Source organism: Leopardus geoffroyi, chromosome D4, assembly GCF_018350155.1.
Source record: "Leopardus geoffroyi isolate Oge1 chromosome D4, O.geoffroyi_Oge1_pat1.0, whole genome shotgun sequence".
Taxonomy (NCBI): Eukaryota; Metazoa; Chordata; class Mammalia; order Carnivora; family Felidae; genus Leopardus; species Leopardus geoffroyi.
The window spans coordinates 24,259,288-24,278,159 of record NC_059342.1 but is presented as its reverse complement, the minus strand read 5'-3'; the positions used below and the strand labels follow the sequence as shown (position 1 = coordinate 24,278,159).

The 18,872-nt window shown below is 43.7% G+C and overlaps 1 protein-coding gene across 4 annotated transcripts in view; it reads left to right on the top strand.

Annotated features, from left to right (window-relative positions):
- Positions 1–1,332: 1,332 nt before the first annotated feature.
- The window catches only part of RASEF (RAS and EF-hand domain containing), a 79,041-nt gene continuing 61,501 nt past the window's right edge, over positions 1,333–18,872 (top strand). For 3 of the 4 annotated variants that reach the window (XM_045468341.1, XM_045468340.1, XM_045468339.1), the window contains exon 1: positions 1,334–2,066. In XM_045468341.1, the coding sequence (XP_045324297.1) occupies positions 1,636–2,066 (431 nt within the window). In that variant the 5' untranslated portion in view covers positions 1,334–1,635. Of the gene's footprint in view, positions 2,067–18,872 lie in introns of all 4 variants that reach the window. The other variant, XM_045468342.1, reaches the window with a different exon arrangement.

The following is an 18,872-nucleotide window of genomic DNA, read 5'->3' as shown; positions in this document are numbered from 1 at the left end:
TTCAAGAATTAACAGTTTCTCAGAGGGTTAGCGCTTAGCTTTATGTTTAAGAACACCCGTCTGAGGGAATGTCAGTCAAATCCCCTACTTTATTTTAATCATATAAAAAAATCAAAGTAATAAGCAATAAAGAAAATCCATAATGAGATAAAATGGAAATACAGACTCATAACTAAAAGAACTGGCAGTAAGTAAAAGAACGTGTAAAAAGCATGGAGGGAATGGACAAAGTAAGTAAAGTAGGAATAACCAAAATGCATTTTCACAGGCTATTAGAATCACCAAAGGGAACATATGCATAAGTCATATAAGACAGTGAGGGTCTCTTGGAAACAGGACAAGATTTTTTAAAAAAATCAAAATGACAGAATTTTAAAGATCTTGTACCCATTAAACAGTCAGTATTAAAGAAACAATAGTATTGTTGAAATAAGTGTTTAAGATCAAAGGGTAACATGCATTTGGATATAGAATTCCCATAAGATTTGTTTAAAAAAAGGAAAAAAGCAACCCCAGTCTTTGTTTAAATGCTGCTGCCTGCCAAAGGATTTGGCTTATTAAATCTTTTTTTTTTTTTTTTTTTTTTTTTTTTTTTTGAGAGAGAAAGAGAGCATTAGCAGGGGAGGGACAGAGAGAGAGGGGGGTCACAGGATCTGAAGCAGGCTCCAGGCTCTGAGCTATCAGCACTGAGCCCCACACAGGCTTGAACTCACTGAGGGTGAGATAAGGACTTGAGCAGAAGTTGGATGCATAACCGACTGAGCCATCTAGACGCCCCGGTTTCTACTTTTTTCTCAGGTTGAGGAAACAAGGACTGAGAAAAAATTATTTGGATGTGGGTATCTGGAAGATCTATGTGATTTCTAGTGTGTATTAACCAGTGGTACCTTAATGTTGGAAGGACCTGGGTTAAGGAAAGCCGGTAAAATCAGAGAACGGGGTCTTCTGTAAATCGTCTAGTTTACTTTGTCAAAAAACTTGTATATGCAGAAGTTTACCAATTTTCCGGAATTACAAGAGAATAAAAATACACATAACGTTCACCAACTTGGAATCCTACACCTATCTTCCTTTTCTCTTTTTGTCCGGTTAGCTTTGCACACCTCTGCCAGGTCTTGGCTTTACTGAGCAGTGTTTACGCGGAAGGGCCTGGGGACTCTAGTGCCAGGGTTCCGGCCGGGCCCCTAAACCCAAGAGCCCCCCAACCCAGGTTCCGCCGACTGGAGCTTGGCGCAGAAAACAGAGCGGGTTCCGGAGGCGTGGGAACCGGAGCCGCGCGCTCCACCTACCTGGCTGGGCGGAGCCGGCCGGCCCGGAAAGTGAGGGCCGCCGCTCCCCGGCGCTCAGTTGCGGGCGGGCGGGGCTGCGCGGTGCGCGGAGTTGTGGGGGGCGCACTTAACACTGCTCCTGGGCCGGTAGGGGCAGCGCGTGGGACCAGCGTCGAAGCGCGCCGCCCCCAGCCCGCCCAGGAGCCTCGCCCCGTCCGGACATTCCTGCAAGTGGCCGAACCAGCCGGACGAGCCCGACTCTCCGCGGTTCCCGGCGGCAGCAGGTGGCCCCGGAGTTCCTGCCCGTCACCTCAGCCCCGGCGGGCAACGCGCCCCGGAGCTGTCTGGGCTGTCCCCGCCGGGCGGGATGGAAGCGGACGGGGACCAGGAGGAGCTGGCCCGCTTGCGCTCCGTCTTCGCTGCCTGCGACGCGAACCGCTCGGGGCGCCTAGAGCGCGAGGAGTTCGGCGCGCTGTGCGCGGAGCTGCGCGTGCGGCCGGCAGACGCCGAGGCCGTGTTCCAGCGTCTAGACGCCGACCGGGACGGCGCCATCACCTTCCAGGAATTCGCGCGCGGCTTCCGCGGGGCCCGCCGCGGGGGGCGGCACCGGGGTTGGGGCCCTCGGGAGCCCGCGTCCACCGCGGGCCAGGTGGAGCCCGACCGCGAGGACGGCGAGGAGGACGAGGGCGACGAGGACGCTGCGGAGACGCTGGCAGCACCCTGGGGTCGCGCGAGCCCGGTCCAGGCTTGGCAGGACTTCCAGGCGCGACTCGGGGAAGAGGCCAAGTTCATCCCCAGGTGCGTGTGTGGGTTGGAGGGCCGAAGGTGAGGATGGTGTTTCCTGTATTCCGGGTCCACGGACTCTAACTTTTTCAAGTCGAGACCCCCTAGAGTTGAAGAACGGGAGTGCGTTCAGAGTTCGGGTTTGGGGAGAACGTTTTGCTTGCTCATTTCTGAGTCCTGCACAGGGCACTTTGTTAATTACCTGGGTCACAGTGAATTCCGCAGGGTCCAGAGTTCCTTCCCAGGCAAGGGTTTGGGAGCGCTCCCTACATTTAATCGCACTTTTTACCAAGGCCCCCAGGCTGCACCCCGGAGCGTCGCTGCGATCGGCATACTCTACAAGTAGTTTTTGTATTTGTTGTTTTCTTACAACCACATAGAAGATCAAACATGTTGGGCATTTATATTCCTGGATTCGCATATTCATTGATGCGTACTATGTTCTAGGCATTTTACAGAGTTCGTTCATTTAATTGTTGCAACAACCCTGGGAAGTGGGTTTTCTTATTTCTGATTGTTGGGGAAACTTAAAGACTCAGAAATTTAGACCTGTAAGACATTAAGGGACTTGACTAGTTAATAAAAGAGCAGGGATTTCATCCCAGATATTGTTGAACTGAAAAACTAGTTTTATACAATGGAATCAAATGATAAAATCATACAATTAATTCTCTACTCCTATGGCTCCGACAGAAATAATATCAAGTTACTAACTTACTTCTTAGGGGTTAAGGGAATGCCTGCAGGGGCAGGGCAGGGAAAGAAAGATACTCAGGTTTTATGCCAGAGTAATTTGCATCTGTCCCTGCTTTCCTGCCATGGTATGTCTTGAGCTGCCAGTTTCACTTCTTCCTCTGGCACTACAAACACGTGAATGCTGTAAAAAAGTATATTTCTGCTCTCTGTTTGGATTTTTGGTTGAAAGCTTATGGAGCTCTGACTGTCATTATTAATAACTGAAAGGTGTCATTCTGGCTGGCAATTCACATATCTTAGACTTAAGACTCAGAAAAGCAAGTAGCCCTGGGAGGGGACGGTGGTCTGGCTCACTCATTCACAGCGTGGACCTGCAGACTTGGAGACCTGGGTTCCACTTCCTCCTCTGCCCAGCTCCTCCCTCCAGTTTGGAAAGTGAGGCATGGAGAGTGACTCAGTGCAGTATGAAGCAGATGTGTAGAGAAAGTGGGTGTGATACCCATTTTTCTGTTATTTACAAATGAGTTAAAATGCAATGGCTCTACCAGGAAAGTAGAAAAATGTAAACATTGCTATAAACAGTATTCTTTGCGTTATCTCTTATCTGTAACTTGGTTTAGGTCTGCCTAATGAAAAGTAACAATTTTAGGAATAAGGAAAGGTGAACCCATGCCATGTTTTCTATCCACACGCGGACCTACTTTTCACAGTTGTGAACTCTCAGCAGCAAATATATGACACTTAACCATTAAGTGATTTAGATTGATCTTCTTGGAATCAGTATACAAACCAGGATTTAATATTGGTGATATTGTTATTATCATTTCCAAACTCTTCAAAGGTTATTAAATTTTATGGGCACCAGTGTCACCAGTAGACTTGTTTTAAGCCCCACCCCCTTCTGATTGGAGATTAACAAGTACAATATTTGTCTTCCTGTACTTGTTCAAGTGGAAAAGAACTAAACTGAGCTGCTGCATCTGATTGTTACCATGGCAGCCATTAACTGTTTTTGGTAAATTGAATTGCTTCCATTCCACTTTCCTCATACAGCTGTTCACCTTCCGTTCCTCTCATCCAAATGTGAAAGCACTCTTTGGTTGTTGATAATGCCATCAGCATTATTTCAGCCAAATTAATTCTGCAAACATTATTGAGTGCTTATTTTGTGCCAGGCACTGTCTTAGGTACTGTCCTAGGTCCCTGGGGACAAAGAGAAGTATGGAATGTAGTTCATGACTTCAGGAAATTTATAGTGCAGGTGAAACATTTCTCAAAAAATTCATGAAAGAACATTTAAAGGTGAGAGGGTTTTTTTTTGCAAGAAATTCCATACATAGAGGACAGTCCAACGGACTACTATAACCGGGAGCTTTCTTTGAAGTCTTGAGTTTTTGTTTTTAAAAAGGTCATGGGGGCGCCTGGGTGGTGCCTGGGTGGTCAGAGCATCTGACTCTTGATTTTGGCTCAGGTCATGGTCCCAGGATCATGGGATCAAGCCCGTCATTGGGATCTGCGCTGAGTGTGGAGCTTGCTTAAGATTGTTTCTGTCTCTCCCCCTCTCTGTCCCTGTCCCCAGTTAGTGCCTGCATGTGCTTTCTCTTTCTCTCTCAAAAATAAAGAAACAATAAGAAAGGTCATGTATTTGTTCATTTTTCCCCATAATACATTAGGGCTTATTTTAATATAAAAGACTATATTTTCCTCCAGTGGGAACATTGTTTCTGTAGGTGGATGTGCCATTTTGCCTGGTGGCTTTATCCCATGCTTATCCAAGGGGTTTTCATGCCTAGTTTGAGAAGAACACATATAGATGTAAGAATATTGGGCTCCTTTAAAGGCAAAATGTGGTAGTGTTGACAGAATTTCCCATTTGTAAGACCATTCAAGCTCCTGGTGTAAAATGTTAAGCAAGTTTGGGTTAAACTCCCCAGTCATCAGTACTTGTGATCTTAGAGAAGAAATAATGTTACACTGTCTGAAAGGATGAAAATGGTCTCTGGGATGTATGTCAGCACACTCACAAATTGTTTTTTACTTAGCAGATTAAAGGGGACTGTCCAGAGTAGTCAAGTGACCTGTTAACCTGAACTGGGCAGGTGTAAATGGTCTTCAGGGTCAGGATGGCCATCACCACTTCCTAGAGAACTGGAATTAGGTCAGCCAGCAGGTGAAACCAGAATGGGCATGGCCATGTGGTTATATAAGAGAATTCAGGAAGGGAAGATTGTACAGGGCCAAGAAAACTCCACGAAGCGGGAAGAGAATGTTGGGTGAGAGATAGAGAACAGGCTTGTAATAACCTAGCCTGGCCAATTTCTTGTGCCAGGTGTGTTATGAAAGAGAGTTTTGTACCTAGTACGTAATAAATGTGCTTGCTAAATGTTTGCAAAAACGAACGGAATAAACCTCTGTTCTTTGATTCCTTGGTTCATATATTGAGAATGCAGTTAGTTCATGTTATGTGCACTTTCTTCATTTGTTTTGTTGATTCCTTCTTTTTTTTTTTTTTTTTAATACTCTGGTGTGAGCTGTTTATGGTGTTCTAAGATCAGCAAAGAAAGAGAGAAATAGGGTGTGTGTGTGTGTGTGTGTGTGTGTGTGTGTGTGTGTGTGTGTGTGTCTACATGCATGTGCCTGTGGGTGCATTGAGCATTTGACCAGGGGTGGGCGGATGGCAGAACTCTTTCCTCTAGTTGGAGCTGAAGCTTTTCAGAGCTTCCTTAACTCCATTTGCTGCGAATTGTGTTGTGATTTGATTTCACTTTGATAAATCAGTTTTGAGCCCCATGTTTTCACAAACAGAAACATGAGGATCCAGCTGCCACTAAAACCACAATGGATTTGTGCATGGGCACAGGTACTACAATGGCCAGATTAGGGACAGACCCAAGGTGGTGCTTGTAAGGTAACAGGTGTTAGTGTGATTGGTGACCCACTAGGCAGGACAAAGATGCCATTTGTTCAGGCACCCAAATCAGTCCTGTGTGGTTTCTTATGGTTTGTGACCTTTGTACACACACGGTGTTGAAGGGGAGACTTTTATATTGACAATTTAGAAAGAATAAATTTAATTGAGAAGAACTGAAACTACCGACCTGTGAGTTGTGTATGGGGTGTCAAAAACAGTGTACTTTAGCATCTCCATATAACTGTAGGGATGATTATGGAAATCGAGAGAAAGATCCATGGCTGAACACCAATCCCATTTAAGCAGGACATTTTTAAAACATATAGCTACAAGTAGGCTGAAGTATAGTTTCCCTACTGCTCAGGGTTTCTTTTACATTTCCCCTTCTTGGGTTCCACATTAGCCCTTTCCAGTCTGGTTGCATTTATTTATTTATTTATTTATTTATTTATTTATTTAATTTATTTATTTTTGAGAGAGAGAGAGAGCGCACGCACACACAGCTGGGGAGGGGCTGAGAGAGGGAGATACAGAACCTGAGGCAGGCTCCAGGCTCTAAGCTGTCAGCACAGAACCTGATACAGGGCTCAAACTCATAAACTGTGAGATCATGACCTGAGCTGAAGTCAGATGCCTAATGGACTGAGCCACCCAGGCTCTCCGTTGTTGTCTTCTTTTAAAATAGCATGGTTGTTTCATGCAGCCCCTTCCTTTCCATGGTCTGGTACAAGATCACAAGATGGGGAGGCAGAAGAGAGATAAAGGCAGAGAAAGGAAAACTCAGAAAGAGGGCTGGAGACTTGGAGCAAGAGAGGGTACAGGTGAGGGGAGAGGAAAGACAGAGATCAATAGATAGATGGACAGATTGGATAGTGCCTCAGTTTCCCCTCTCTTTCCACTGAAGAGGCCATGAGCCACCTTGAGACGGGAGAGGCAAATCAGCTTTGCTCAATCTAATTTTAGCTCTTGAGTGTCTCCAAAATGTGGGTATCTTGGTGCTTTGGACTGTGTGTTTGTAGATAAGTATATGTTTTCTACTCATGTGGCCAGGAATATATCTGGTGCTCATCCGGGGAGATAAAGATTTGTTCTAGCCTTGAGACATGACAGTGGGTTGGATCCCAGTCCTGGAAAAGGATTAAGGGTGATTTTGCCTGTGTCTGATATTTACTTCTGGGGCTGGCTTTGGGATCTATTAGTGTAGTAGCCACAGGCTTTCCAGAATTCTCTGCCTTTTCTGGGTTCAGAAGTGGGGTGTTTATATGTATATTTATTTTCTAACTGTTGCTGGTCTTTTGCTTTTTGTTTTCTCCTCTTTAGTACATCTTCTGTTGTAATTCAGTGTGTCATTTCCCTGCTGCTGAGCGGGAGAAATGTGTCTGTTAAGAAAACCGCAGCTCAGCCTCGAACCTTCCGAGACTTGCTCCTGGGCTTTGTAGGGGTCTGCCGGTGGCTTGGCTTTTATGGACTCTACTTGATGATGGTCCCTTCTGGTTTTGATATTTGAATTTCATCTCAAGGTGATAATTTCATTTAGGTCTCCTGGCCCCAGAAATGTATTCTGGCCTTCCTGTCCTTGGAAGACTATCTGTTCTGGCCATGTGGTTAGTGGCCTGCTCAGATTGTGAGATCTCACTGATTGTTCAGGTCTTTATTCTCAGGTTTTGATAAGAGATGATTTATCCTGCCCTTATGAGGTGGGCATAGAGAAAAAGGCTTAAAATGGGGTGTCCTTGGGAAGACTGCACTCCAAGAACCATAGGTTGTTCTCTTAGCTTGTCTTTTAACCTGAAATTTTGATTTACTCCTCTCCCAAATCACTGTTCAGATTCAGGGTCATACTACTCCTATCACTGTACATATAGATATCTTTACCTGTTTCTGGGGGCACCTGGGTGGCTCAGTCAGTTAAGTGTCCGACTTTGGCTCAGGTCATGATCTCACGGTTTGTGAGTTGGAGCCCTGCATCGGGCTCTGCTGTTCGTGTGGAGCCCACTTCACATCCTCTGTCACCTCCACTTTGCCCCTCCCCTGCATGCACTTTGTCTCTCTCTCTCTCTCTCTCTCTCTCTCTCTCTCTCAAAAATAAAGAAAAAAGAAAAAAAAGAAATCTTTACCTGTTTCTTCATTTCCACCCGGGTTACACAATTATTTCATTTGAAAAATGGAAGTAGCGACATTGCACTGATCTGCCTCGAATCGAGGTCTGGAGGCTGACAGCAGAAACGGGACCCTGTAGGTGATGGGAGAGATCGGAGCGCCATGGGCGTTCAAATGCCTGGGTTTTTCCTCCTAAGATGGTGTATGCAGTACACATTCTTGGTTCATGTGTAACTTGTTAAAGCTGAGGCAGCTCCTGACTGCAGTGTGTAGTTGGAAGGAAGAAGCAGGAGGAGATTCTTTATCGTGGGCATTCAGGCTGCTTCTGTTTGATGACATTAGTCTTCTATCAGGTTGTAAAATGGAAAGTAAACACTGCTTTCTACAGGGAAGTTGTAACGGGGGAATATATGTATGACACATGATTTTCTTGGAGTTAGTTCCTCAAAAAAATTCCATTGCTTCAACTTGTAAATATCCAGGATTTTCCAAATTATAATTGCTTTTGTCAGAGCAGTTATAAAAAGAGAATAGTGAATTGTGACCTTTAAGGACTTAGTTTGTATGTCTTATAAAAAGATAGATGCAGTAACTCAAACATGTTTCTGTAATTCTTTCTCTCATTCACTCAGTGTGCCTGCCAGTGTCCTAGGCACACTAGAGAGACTTTGTAGACTTGACCCTGACCTTCAAAGAGCTTATTGTCCCACCTTAAATACATAGGAGTTTCTGATACCTGAAGGACCTGGGATGAGGTATAATCTGAAAAAATATCTCTTGGCACATACCCTACGCTGTGGACGTTTCATGTCAAGAGTGTTTCTGAAATCAGACCCTTTGAGGTCTTTCCATGTGTACCTGGGAGTCTTAGAATCCTAAATGTTTTTGTTTTCATTTCGATGAAATATAACACAAACTGATTTGCACACGTTTGGAATCACCTGGAGATTTGGCCGCTCTGTTTCAAAGCCTGCCTTTGTGGTTAAGATTGTGTGGCATCCCCAGCACTGCATTCATAGGCAGAACAGTGCATGGTGATATGTTCATGTCAAGTGGCTGACAACACAAAGCAAAACTATGCCTGACACTTGAATTTACCAGGGTACCTTCTCAGGTAGGAAACAAGGGATGCGCACACTAGAAATGGTAGCTTTCCCAACTCTGTGCTTTGACCTTCACAGTATGAAAAATTGGAATTTCCACTTCAAATCTGAATTTTTCACCATCTTTTATAAGCTGGCATCACCCACAGCACTGAGCCTGTATCCAGCATGACAGTTCACTCATGAACTGTCCAAACTGTTGGATTGTCTGTGGTCTCAGTAGAAAGTGATGGGAGAGTGGGGTTTTGGTTGTGTCAGTGTGCTCCAAAGAGCCACGTGCAAGCTGTGCTACCATATTGATGTTGGCTATGGTGATTTAGTTTCAGACGGAAGTGTATCCCCTGTCAGGTTAGATGAATGTTGCTAATTCTGACTTCATTGATTTTGTAAATGCATGTTGGTCTTCTAAATGTTTTGGAGCTATAAGTATAGGAAGTTTATATATGGTTTATGTTTGTTCCTGGTTAAGCAACATGGTATAAACAATATTTATGTCAACCCTGGAACTCATAGGAGATATTTTTAAGTAAGGTCTGCATGTTAATCAAGTGTGAGATACACTGTTCTAAAAAAGACTTGAAATTCTCAAGAACGATGTAGGATTGGAAATGTTAGTTTATTTATCATTGCTTATCAATCTTGTCTATCTCTCTTTTTTTAATTTTTTTAAATGTTTATTTGTTTTTGAGAGAGAGAGAGAGAGAGAGAGAGAGAGAGAGAGAGAGACTGCAAGTGGGGGAGGGGCAGAGAGAGAGGGAGACACAGAATCCGAAGCAGGCTCCAGGCTCTGAGCTGTCAGCAAAGAGCCTGACGTGGGGCTTGAACTCACAAACTGTGAGATCATGACCTGAGCCTGTCAGATGCTTAACCGACTAAGCCACCCAGGCACCCCAGTCTTGTCCATCTTCTAACTTGAGGGCATAATACTGTTGAAGAAGTTCATCTTGAATGGTTCCCAATCTTGTCATTTATCCAACAGAAGAAACTTACCTTTTTCTCTGTCCATCCTTCCTCCCTCTCTTCCTCCCTTCCTTCTCCTTCCTTCCTTCCACCCATCCTTCCTTCCTTCCTATAACATGTTTTTATATCCACATGTGCCTGGGACTGGGCTAGATACTGGGTGTTTTAAAATAGTACCCTGTCAGGGGCGCCTGGGTGGCTCAGTTGGTTGGGCGTCCAACTTCGGCTCAGGTCATGATCTCATGGTCCGTGGGTTCGAGCCCCGCGTCAGGCTCTGTGCTGACAGCTCAGAGCCTGCAGCCTGGTTCCGATTCTGTGTCTCCCTCTCTCTCTGCCCCTCCCCTGCTCAAGCTCTGTCTCTGTCTCTGTCTCTCTCAAAAATAAATAAACATTAAAAAAATTTTTTTAAATAGTATCCTGTTAGAAATCAGAGTTTCTTGGCCAGTTTGTCTCTATCCAGAGGTGATAGCATCAGTGAGGTTATAGAATGGGAAGAATCATGGGTGGATGGTCTGAGTTCAGCTCTTACTGGTGGTCAGAAATCAAACAGGTAAACTAAAATTCAGAGTTTCTTCCTGTCTTCGATACAGAAGTCGTATCCTTCTAGCTCCTATGATGGTGTTACAGTTCCATTGAGGACCTGTCAGATGACCTCCAGGTTCCCTTCTCTTACCATCCTGTGGGTCGTGACTGATGTCATGGAGGTGGGGGTCACAAACTCAGGGGTCTGGGGCCAGATGAGTAACACTGAGCTGGTGGAGAAGAGTCCGGGCCCAAAACCAGCCTCTCTGAACTGTCATGCTGGATGTAGTCTCAGTGCTGTGAATGATGCCAGCTTATAGAAGATGGTGAAAAATTCAGATTTGAAGTGGAAATTCCAGTTTTTCAGACTCTGACGGTCAAAGCACAGAGTTGGGAAAGCTACCATTTCTAGTGTGCACATCCTTTGTTTCCTACCTGAGAAGGTACCCTGGTAAATTCAAGTGTCAGGCATAGTTTTGCTTTGAGGATCCATGTTGAAGTGAGCATGTGATTGCACGGTACCCTAAATTAGGACTTGGGCTGCTACTTCCACTTCCCAAGTTTGTGGGCAGTATTTTTTGACCCAAAGATAGTCTCTCTCTACCACTGTTTTTTTTCTCCTGGATATTGTTGTACTTTTCAGAGTCACCTTGTTCAGGCTTAACAGATGTTGCTTGTATGATATTTTCTGCCTCCAGGTTTTGCTGCCCTGATAGGTGCGTCCTTGGGGTAGGAGGGCTGAGTTCTGAATGCATTGGGATGTCCAGAACCCATTTTGCCCTAATGTCTTTCTCTTCATTTGAAGCTAGAACAACATTTAAGGCATGTCACAGTTTTTAAGCATATCTTAATTTTTAAGACTTGTAACAAAGGCAATCAGAATCAGGCAATGACTTCTGATTAAAAATAAAGGAATTTGGGTATAAGAGGTACTGCAGTGGTATTATTTTTTACTGTTGGAATACTTTGTCCTTCAGACAGAAAATTTTTCGCAGATGAAAAGATGCTCAACATCACTAATCATCAGGGAAATGCAAATCAAAACCACAATGCGATACCATCTCACAGCTGTTAGGATGGCTATTATCAAAAAACCAGAAAGTAACAAATCTTAGTGAGGATGTGGAGAAATGGAACCCTGGTACACTGTTGGTGGGAATATAAAATGGTGTAGCCACTATGGAAAATAACATGGAGGTTTCTCAAAAAATTAAAAATAGAACTACCATATGGGGTGCCTGGTTGGCCCAGTTAGTTAAATGTCCAACTCTTGATTTCCGCTCAGGTCATGATCTCATGGTTATGAGATCAAGCCCCATGTCGGGCTCTGCACTGACAGCACTGGGATTCTCTCTCTTTCTTTTTCTTTTTCTCTGTCTCTCTCTCTCTCCCCCTTTCTGTCCCTCCCCAACACGCATGCACACTCATCCTCTCTCTCAAAATAAATAAATAAACATTAAAAAAAAAACCCAGAACTAGCATATGATCCAGCAGTCCCACTTCTGGGTATGTATACAAGAGAATTGATTAAAATGAGGATCTTAAAGAGATATCTGCACTCTCACTATCATTGTAGCATTATTCACAATAGCCAAGAGGTGGAAATAATCTAAGTGTCCACTGACAGACGAATGGATGAAGAATATGTATATAATACAACGGAATATCGTTTAGCTTTAAAAAAATAAGGAATTCCCACAATGTGGGACACCGTACATGAACCTTGAGGAATTACACTAAGTGAAACAAGCTAGTCACGGAAGGACAAAGACCGCATGTTTCCACTTATATCTTAAGTATCTTAAGTAGACTCCTGGAAGGAGAAAGTAGAATGGTGGTTGTAGGGGCCGGTGGGGGGGTGGGGGGGAGGCGACAATGGAGAGTTGCTGTTTGATGGGTTATAGCCTGTCAGTCATTCAAGATGAAATCATTCTGGAGATTTGCTCTACAATAATGTGCAGTACAGGACTGTCCACTTAAAATTTTGTTAAGAAGGTAGATTTCATGTATGTTTCTTACCATGATAAAAAAAAGTTAAAGAAATATGAATTTTTTTCAGACAGATAAGAAATTTGAAGTTATCAAAGCTCTGTGCCTTGATTTCTGTTTGTGTCATTTGTTTCTGAGCCATCCCAAATACAGGGTCTGTGAAGCTTTGCCCCTTGAATGTACTCATACTGGCTGTTTTTAGGCAAGCAGGCAGAAACACTTGCAGTAATGACACATTCTAAGAGCACTCTCTCACCACACACATACACCAAGGGCAGTCACTATTCAATTTCACTTTTTTTTAAAATTAGTTTTGGGACATTTTATGAGAATGTTCAACCACGATACCCCATTGTGATTATTTACAATTATAAAATTGTGGAGCATGTTCAGATGGCCATTTTGTCATAATATTTTTGACCAGGAATATTTTTTAAATGTCTGGATATAAAGCAAACATGTGCAAATGAGTTATTCATTCTGAAATCCGAATGCAGTGGTGAGAGTATCACCTGCTGGCAGAGGTGGAAGGGCTCACGGGAGCTAGTGGCACATCCACTGACTTGTGGCTCATCTACGGGGCATGGCGGCTGTGCCATTTCATCCCTTGACGTGACACGATCACTTCGTAATTCTTGCTTCCGTAGAACAGAGTTATAGTCTGCTCTGGGCTGGGGTGGAAGAATTCTGGGAGAGTCCATCGACATTTGCTTAGAAAATCCATGTTTTAGGATGTTCATATGTCATGTTTTCTGACTGAAATGCTATAAACCAGTGTTGGTGTTTGTGATGCAAAATATTTTTTCTTTTCCTCCTTGGGGATCCATGGCACAGCATGTACTTCACAGTCTGGCAGAAATGGTTAGCTTGGGGATGTTAATGAATGAATTACAGTACCGGCATTCTGCTCTACCATGGTGTATGCATTCCAGAAAGACATAGTATTCTGCAAACACATAGGACATATGAAGAAGGATAGGATGGGGCCAACCACTCAATATTGTACACCTTTGTAACCAGAACACTGGAAAAAAAACCCAGTAACAACTCTAATAAGATACCAGCACAATAAAAAAAAAAAAAAAGCCATGTTAGATTAAAAAAATTTTTTTAATATTTATTTATTTTTGAGAGAGAGATAGAGAGACAGAGTGTGAGCAGGGGAGGGGCAGAGAGAGAGGGAGACACAGAATCTGAAGCAGGCTCCCGGCTCCTAGCTGTCAACACAGAGCCCAATGTGGGGCTTGAACTCATGAACCATGAGATCATGACCTGAGCCGAAGTCAGACGCTTAACTGACTGAGCCACCCAGGAGCCTCAGTCATGTTAGAGACATAGACATGGAAATACAACAGCCCAGGAATACCTGCACATGTTTTAAAAAACAAAAATATAGGATATTACAGTTTAATTTTTTTTTTGAAGATTAAGGTAGCTTGATGGAGGAGGTATATAGGTTGTGGCTGCTGAGTTATAGGGACAAGGACAAAATGCACAAAGCTCTGAGAGAACCAGGACAAAGCATGTGGACCATCTGTGCCAAGAGGAAGGCCCCCGGCCGAGTGGGCATTGTGTCGGCCCTGTATTTACCTCAGCTGCCGCTGCAGCTTGGGGAATGGACTTGCATTTGGTGGCTGTTACTTGGGGGCACAGAGCCTTAATATGCTGGGAAACACAGCTTCCACTTCAGCATCACTCACCTGTTGACCTAGGAAACAAGCTGGTTGATGCTATAGGAACACACATTGTGGTGGAGCAGTCCTGGTCTTCAGTACAAATTCATGAGGGGGCAGAGCCAGGCACAAAGCCAGCGCTGAGTGGGAGGTTGGTTCTGTGTGTACAGATTCAGAGGCTTTGTACTGGTCTAAGGGGATAATGCATTGCCTTGCTGCTAATAGATTATAGTGAATAAGCTGTCTTTAGGCCAATAAAAATCCATCAGTCCCCAAAAGTCTGCAGCTTTTTCAGACAGGTTATTACAATCCTAATGAGCCCTGTGACAATTAAAATGTTACGATATAGCTGAGCATTTGGAGCCCTTAAAAAGTGACCTACTCCATTGAATGACACTTAAAGTTCATATTTGCCAACTGAAAAATAATTCAGTTCTTATTGAATTCAATTTATTCAACTGAGTAAGTTGAATAATCTTATTCAGCTCTTTTAGGCAGTGCTAGCTTGTATATGCTGTGAAGCTGGTATATGTTTGTTTATGTGTGATTAGCCCCAAAGTGCAATGATGTAAACTACCATATTATTTAGGGTTCCCTAGAGAAACAGAAACTATAAAGTGTGTGTGTGTGTGTGTGTGTGTGTGTGTGTGTGTGTGTGTGTGTGTATAAGAGAGAGAAAGGAATTTATTTTAAGGAATTGGTTCTTAGATTGTGTCGGCTGGCAAGTCCAGAGTCTGTGGAGGTAGACCAGGAGGCTGGAGACCCCGGGAAGAGTCATTGCAGGCAGAGGGACGGGCAGAATGCCTTCTTCCTCCAGGGAGGTCAGTCTTTTATCTTAAGGTCTTCAGCTAATCGGATGAGGCCTGCCTGCATCATGGAGGGGAATGTGCTTTACTCAGAGCCTACTGATTTAAATGTTAGTGTCATTTACAAAATGCCTTCACAGCAACATCCAGACGTGTATGACCAAGTGTTTGAGTACAGTAGCCTCACCAAGTTGACACATAAAATTAACCACAGCCACTAAGAAACTTTTTCAGATGTTCCCAGTTTCTGAGATTCCCGATGTCTTGGGAATCAGTTTTGAAAAGATCAGAGACCATTTTAAAAATGCTTCTAGGTTATAAAATATATACCAGAAAACTTGTGGATATTTACTTGCATCTGGAAAAAAAACCCCGGTACGTATGTTATATTCCTCCCGCGCCCCTTCCAAATGCCTAAACAGTCCAAAACAACATACCAAATTTCTGTGGCAGCTTTCTGTGGTTCCTGTTATTTTTCTATCTGCCAAAAAAAGGCTTGCCCTGCATGTGTTTTTGGCTCTGAGATGCCCCCGGGGGGGAAATGGGCTTCCTCTGTACCGCTCCATCCTTACCCTGCAGTCCCACTCTTCATCACAGTATCCGTGAGTCTGAACCAAGCACCTGACAGAAGAGGCATTTTGGATTGAAGCAGCCTTGGCCGCATCAAGCCACGCCAGCATTCCACACTGTTGTCCTTTCCCGGGCAAACCATCTGCTTGCTTGCTTATGTCTTCCTTCTCCTCCTTCGCTTTCTTTCCCTCCTTCCCTCTTGCAGATGCTGTGGAAAAGTGATTATGCCACGAAGTCCAAAGATAATGAGAAACATTATGAAGTTCCTTAGAGTAGGGAAGGTTCTTCCTCTACTGTCCCCAACTACTAGTTTTAGTCCCTGAATTGGTAGCTCCTAACAAGGATGCAATTTGAGAGGCATAGGGAATCCCAGAAGTGTTCCACCAGATAAAAGTCCTAAAATTCAGCCATAAGAAAGCTGCTAGTTGCATGCTCATATTTCAGTTCCCAGGAGCTCAACAGACACTGATTTCATTATTATTTTTTTTACTTTTTTAAAGTTTATTTATTTTGAAAGAGAGAAAGAATATCCCAAGCAGACTGCTGGCATGGAGCCTGATTCGGGGCTTGAACCCACAAATTGTGAGATTGTGCCCTGAGCCGAAAATCAAGAGTCGGTCGCTTAACCATCTGAGCCGCCCAGGCACCCCAGCAGATGCTTCTTTTAAATCACACCTTTTCTCAGGCACTGCTACTCAGCAGTGCAGACCAGCAGTACTGGCAGCACCTGGTAGTGGTTCTAGAACCTCAGACTCTGAAGCCCCACCATGAACCTGCTGAAGCACTTGCATTCTAAGAGGGTCCCTGGGTGATTTGTGCACATTTTAAAGTCTGTTAGGGAGGCGCACCTGGGTGGCTCAGTCCGTTAAGCGTCCCACTTGGGCTCAGGTCATGATCTCACAGTTCATGAGTTCTGGACCCGAGATAGGTTCTGTGCTGACAGCTCAGAGCCTGGAGCCTACATCGGATTCTTTGTGTACCTCTCTCTTTCTGCTCCTCCCCCACTCGTCCGCTCCCCTCTCCCTTCTCTCTCTCTCCAAAATAAATAAACATTTAAAAATTGTTTTAACTCTGCCAGTAAAATGAGAAATGAGAGTATGGGATTTAGCCACTTTTGCTTGGGAGTTGCTTATAAAGAGATAGAGAAGACCGAGAAAGAGAATGTTGAACTTAGGTAGAAAATATGAACTTGACGTATGCCAGAATTATGCTGGGTTGCCCTGGTTGTCTGAAATCTGAATTGTGAAGTGTTCCTGACAGAATTTACCATGAAGATAAGTAATTGATACTTCACTGAATATATTGTGTACTTTGTGAATGTATTCTTCAAAGACGTACGCATACAGAACAGTTCACAGAGCTTAATCTTCCTTGATCTTCCCAGATGGAATGCTCACATAATCGGCATCCAGATCAAGAACCTGAACATTTTACCAATTTTTCCGAAGTCCCCAGTGCTCCCTTTCAATCCCTGTTGTCCTCAGCCCCAGAACAGTCATTATCCTTTGCCTTTTTTTTTTTTTTTAACGTCTATTTATTTTTGAGAGACAGAGAGAGACAGAGCACAAGTGGGGGAGGGGCAGAGAGAGAAAGAGACACAGAATCCGAAGCAGGCTCCAGGCTCTGAGCTGTCAGCACAGAGCCCGACATAGGGCTCGAACCCACAAACCATGAAATCATGACCTGAGCTGAAGTCGGACGCCCAACTGACTGAGCCACCCAGGCGCCCCTGCCAGGGTTTTTTTGTTTTTTGTTTTTTGTTTTAATTTACATACAGGGCCCCAAACAGCATTATCTTCCTTCCTGTGCTCCACATTGCGTTCATGAGCTTGGAGTTGTACATCTGTCATTTCCATTGCTATAGAGTATCCCTGTGTGTAGAGTATCCCATAAATAAATGTATTTACTTATCCATTTGGGAAATTTCTGCTTTGTGGCTGTTACTGTACAATGAGCAGTCTGTCACATGTCTTTGGTAAACACATGGACACATACAATGCATTGCTCTTAATAACTGCAAACTGGTTTAAGATTTCCTTGCTAACTCAGGGACATCATCATGAAGTCTGGTTTCATCCTGGGCTGTAGTATAGTGATATCCCCAGGATTTGTAGAGATGGTAGTTCAGCGTGGCTTTCTGAGTTCCTATATACATTTTCTCTTCTAGCTGTCAGGCTACCCGGTGACACTTCATGACTGTCAGTTCTTCCTTCCTGGGTACCTCCATCTGCTGAAGATTCACAAAGCAAATGATTAGAATTGTGTTTTCAAACCTCTGTTTGAATGCAGGTTATTCCTGTACTGAGCAGGGGTGTCGTAGAGGCTGTTTTTTATTCTTTCTTGGCTTTCAACCTTCTTTGGATTCTTCTTGGTGCCAGATCCCTGAATTTTAGGTAGCTGGAGTGCTGTTGTCATTTTGAAATTATTATTATTATTATTATTATTATTATTATTATTATTATTATTTGCAGTCTTAATTTTTATTCCAGTTAGCTCCTTTTCCCATGTTCATTTTGAAAGTTCTGCAAAGTAGACCTGATAGTTCTAAAGTATCTTTGTAGAAATGATGATACTTGGATAAGCACGAACATTCAATTTTATTATTATGAATACATGTGAGAAATAGGTGTCTAGTCAAGAGTAGGAGTGGGCATATGCTTGGATGAGCCCATGGGAGTCTGGCCAGGTGTGGGGGCTTTCACCTGTGTCATGGGCCTCCAGGCCAATAGCTGGTCACTGAAATTATTTTTCATGCTCTTTTTTTTTGAAGTCTGTTTATTTATTTTGAGAGAGAGAGAGGCTGGGAGGGGAGAGAGAAAATCCCAAGCAGGCTCCGTGCTGTTAGCACAGAGCCAGGTGTAGGGCTTGATCTCAAGAACTGTGAAATCATGATCTGATCCAAAATCAAGAGTCGGACGCTCAACTGACTGAGCCACCCAGTCACCCCTTTAATGCTCTTTTTTATGAGTCTTGGGGAAATGCTACAACAACTATCCATGGAGGTAAACACATACTACAGCTTTGTGCATTCTCCTTATCCACTCATACAAATTTTTATAATAATTTTATTGCTTATGTCATTTTATTAAGCCCCTTCTTTAGTACTTGGATTGAAAGCAACCATTCAACATCTATTTCCATTTTACTTAGTAGCGTTTGGGCCAATTGTATTGCCCAGAGGGGATGTTTTCCACGCGCATGAGAGCAGAGGGCAGCTCATACCACAGGGAACCAGAACTACAAACCAGGGAAGAGTAAAGGTTTGGGATGAAAAATATAAACTGAGATAAATGTAAATACACAGCTCACTGAGATTGCCTTCTTTTTTTAAAATCTGATGAACCAGTGAGTTAAGATGATGACTCAATTAAGAGACCAGTTGTTCTTTTCTTGGCTCTCCTGAGGGGCTGAGGTCAGATTCCTTCAGTAGATTGTGTTTGCAAATCTGAAGGTTGTTTGCTAGTGGGCTGTGGCTCTGGAAACTCCTAAGT